Genomic DNA, 3,532 nt, shown 5'->3' with positions numbered 1-3,532 from the left:
CTCAGCCTCCTGAGTAGCTGGGATTACAGGCACCTGCCACCACACCTGGCTAATTTTCTTTACTTTTAGTAGAGACGAGGTTTCACCATCTTGGTCAGGATGGTCTCGAACTCCTGACCTCGTGATCCACCCACCTCAACCTCCCTAAGTGCTGGAATTACAGGTGTGAGCCACAGTGCCCGGCCGCTTTTTGAAAATTTTGATAAATATAGTTTCATTGAATTTGAGGGATATGTAGATTAGCATATAGAAAAACACGGAGATTGAAAGAAGAACTAAGAGAAAATTTGTTCACTTGATAATTGACTTTAGTATTGGAGATGTATAAACACTGAGGGAAAGACATAAACCAATGTGGAGGAAAACTAAGGAATCAAGAAAAAAAGTTGAATCTACAAAGGAACAAATTCTACTCATAACTGAGTTTAATCCAGATAAATGATTAGATGAGTAGGGTATGAGGCCCTCCCACCGACTGGAATGCGGGGCAATGAAGAAGCAGGTACAATTGCAGGTGGCAGAGAAAGTCCAAAGCAATTCTAGGCTGATATGGTCTCTTTTTCTAAATTTATGTAATTTCTATTTGATCACCTTCCAGAAGAAAGTGTCTGCTGTTTCCTACCACAGACAAAAAAACTAACAGAACATAGAGCTCTTACTTATTCCCTAATTGCAACCTTCAGAAGTCAGTCAAGCAACACATTTGTACATTCTGGGGGACTGGGGGGCGGGATGTATGTGTGCGTGTACATTTTCATCCACTGCCGCACAATTCCTGAATCGGTGTGAGAAACAGTCATCACTTGGTTAAAGGAAAACCAGCCAACCACAAAGAGCCATTTTAAATGACTGCCAAGATGACCAATCATTTTTTTCAATATTTCATTTTTTTATGATATTAAAAAAATTCACAAGCTTCTCAAAGAAGGAAGGCATGTAGTGTTACCTCATGGCCATACCTTTATTCTTTTTCTCCTATACACATAATCCCTACTTCTGTGATGTGAAATATCAATTAAAGTATTTAGGAGGAGTATGGGATCTCTTTACACATATCTGCTTATTAAGAAACAACACTATTACCAATGTGAATCTTGGCCTGTGATATAGTTTTTTTTTTTCATGTTCCTAACATCATATTGTGAAAATCATTGTTTCAGTCATGCTGGAAAATATCTACTTTTTTATCCCAGCTTGTGTAAAATTTAAAACAAGCTCTTTAAAGTGATACAATCCTTTCCGGCGGTGATGACCTATCCACATGAGAACATGCCTCTTGCAAAGGATCTCCTTCATCCCTCCCCAGAAGAGGAGAAGAGCCCCAATTCCTACTTCATGGACGTGAAATGCCCAGGATGCTATAAAATCACCACGGTCTTTAGCCATGCACAAACGGTAGTTTTGTGTGTTGGCTGCCCCACTGTCCTCTGCCAGCCTACAGGAGGAAAAGCAAGGCTTACAGAAGGATGTTCGTTTAGGAGGAAGCAGCACTAAAAGCACTGAATCAAGATGAGTGGGAAACCATCTCAATAAACACATACTAGGTTTTAAAAAAAAGCTATACAATCATTATTTATTTAAGCAAAATACTTTATAGCTATATGTCATATGCTTATTTCGTTTGGAAGAAATAAAAATGAATAATTAATATAACAAATGTTGGCTAACACTTACGAATAGTATTACTATTTCCCGATGAGAAAGAATTATATAAGGGTCTCTGTGTAATATTTTAGCTAGTCCAGGCCAGAATTGCCCTTCTAAGAAAATTTACATTGCCCATCCTTGACATAATTATAAAACTTACCAAATGGCAAGCATTTTGGGGGAGCCAACAACACAACTTAATAGATAATGATGACAAAATAAAGAAATAGCAGGCTCCTAAGCAAGAGTGCCAGTGAACAAATGATTTTATTATAAAGGATTGCTCTGGTTGAAATTCCAGATTAGGGATACACAGTGCCTATGAAAGACAAAATTATATAGCTGAGGACATGCAATAAATACTACTGAGAAAAAATGTACAAAGTAATTGTGAATTAGGTTTATTTGATTCACTAATTTTTTTCCACTTTACTACCTATGTGTGCTGAAATGAAATCAGATGAGAGAAGTAAAATCTAAACTGATGAAAAAATGCCTTTCATGCTTTTATACTCTACAAAATCATAACTTTCTATCAAGCTTATGCATAGGTTGTGACACTTTTTTCGTAGCAAAAATTTTCCACTTGAATACAAAGTTAAGAATTACAGTGCCATGATCTCACAAGAAGAAAGTAAAAATGCCGGAAAAAGGGTGAAGAAACAGGTTGATCTGTTTGTTGTTTTGGTCAGTTAATAGATCTGAACAATATTTTACGTCATACCTGGTTGATTTTGGCATGAGTGGTTAAAGGTTATACAGTTTGTAGACTCCAATGTTAATGGAGACTTGCAGGGTATTGTCACAAATGTTTTTAAATATATATACTTAAAATAACAAAAAAGCAATAATATATACAAATACTTAAAATATGTACTTAAAATAAATGGCATATGAATTTCACTGAAGTATTATCAATTAAAAAACCTAACCAGTTACATTTTTAATTTTTACAACTGTGTTCATCATTGTATAAAAACAGATAAAGACATTCAAGTAGTATATATATGGCACATTATGTGGCAATTTGAAAGGGTTAGATATAAATTATATATTTAAATAACATATATAATTAGTACTTTTTTGTAGTAACTTAAATAATAACTGGTATTTATTCAGCTCCTACACATGTATTACTGTTATTATGGAGTACAAAAAAGCATAAGATGTGTTTCCACCAATAATTTTGTAATTATGTAGATATAACCAAAGTACATAAAACAATTGAAAATAGCAGCATTATATACTGATTCAGGCATTTAGAGACAAGTTGAATACATGAAAACATACTAGACACATATAATTCTTTATTTTCTTTTTTAATTATAGAACAGTATTGAAACAGCCCTATGTTCTGAGGTATTACCCAGAGTTATTTGAGAATAAGGAACATTTCCACCAAGGGTAACGTTGGAGCAAAGGTTTAGTAAGCTAAAGAGAAAATCTTTCCATAGTGGACAGAAGGCCTGAAAGAGGGTCACCAGCTGTGAGGCTGAGTCTAGGTTTTTATGGACTGGAAGGGGAGGAATGGGCTTACTGGTCTTTAGGCTGTCCTGGAGAAAGCACCACTTAAAGAGGTATAACAGTGTAAAGAACCAATTGGAAGCAGAAGTGAAGGCTTGGCCTGGAACCAATTGGAGGTAGAAGTGAAGGCTTGGCTGGGACCGATCAGGAGCTGAAGTGATGATTCACCCTATGTAAATGAAGACTTAGTCCATAGCCAATTATAGAAAGATAGGCATATGTAAGATAGGTGAAAAGTAAGAGACCAGTAGGTGAAAAGTAAGGGGCTAAGGCATGCCAAGGAGAGAAAAATGTATCCAGAAATGAGTGAAATTTGTTCATCTGGGTTCATAGAGTGAGAGTTTCCGTTCAAGGACACAGG

General features: G+C 35.8%; 1 protein-coding gene across 1 annotated transcript; it reads left to right on the top strand.

The window, feature by feature from the left end:
• Nucleotides 1-1,269: 1,269 nt before the first annotated feature.
• LOC112621137 (40S ribosomal protein S27-like) lies at nucleotides 1,270-1,494 on the top strand. Its single transcript, XM_025380366.1, has one exon. The coding sequence runs from the start codon at nucleotides 1,270-1,272 to the stop codon at nucleotides 1,492-1,494; it is 225 nt and encodes a 74-aa protein (XP_025236151.1).
• The last annotated feature ends 2,038 nt before the right edge of the window (nucleotides 1,495-3,532 follow it).

Source organism: Theropithecus gelada, chromosome 3, assembly GCF_003255815.1.
Source record: "Theropithecus gelada isolate Dixy chromosome 3, Tgel_1.0, whole genome shotgun sequence".
NCBI classification, from domain to species: domain Eukaryota; kingdom Metazoa; phylum Chordata; class Mammalia; order Primates; family Cercopithecidae; genus Theropithecus; species Theropithecus gelada.
This window is presented reverse-complemented; position numbering and strand designations above follow the sequence as displayed.

Coding starts and splice junctions, on each gene's coding strand:
- LOC112621137 (XM_025380366.1), top strand. CDS start 1,270: ATGCCTCTTGCAAAGGATCTCCTTCATCCCTCCCCAGAAGAGGAGAAG.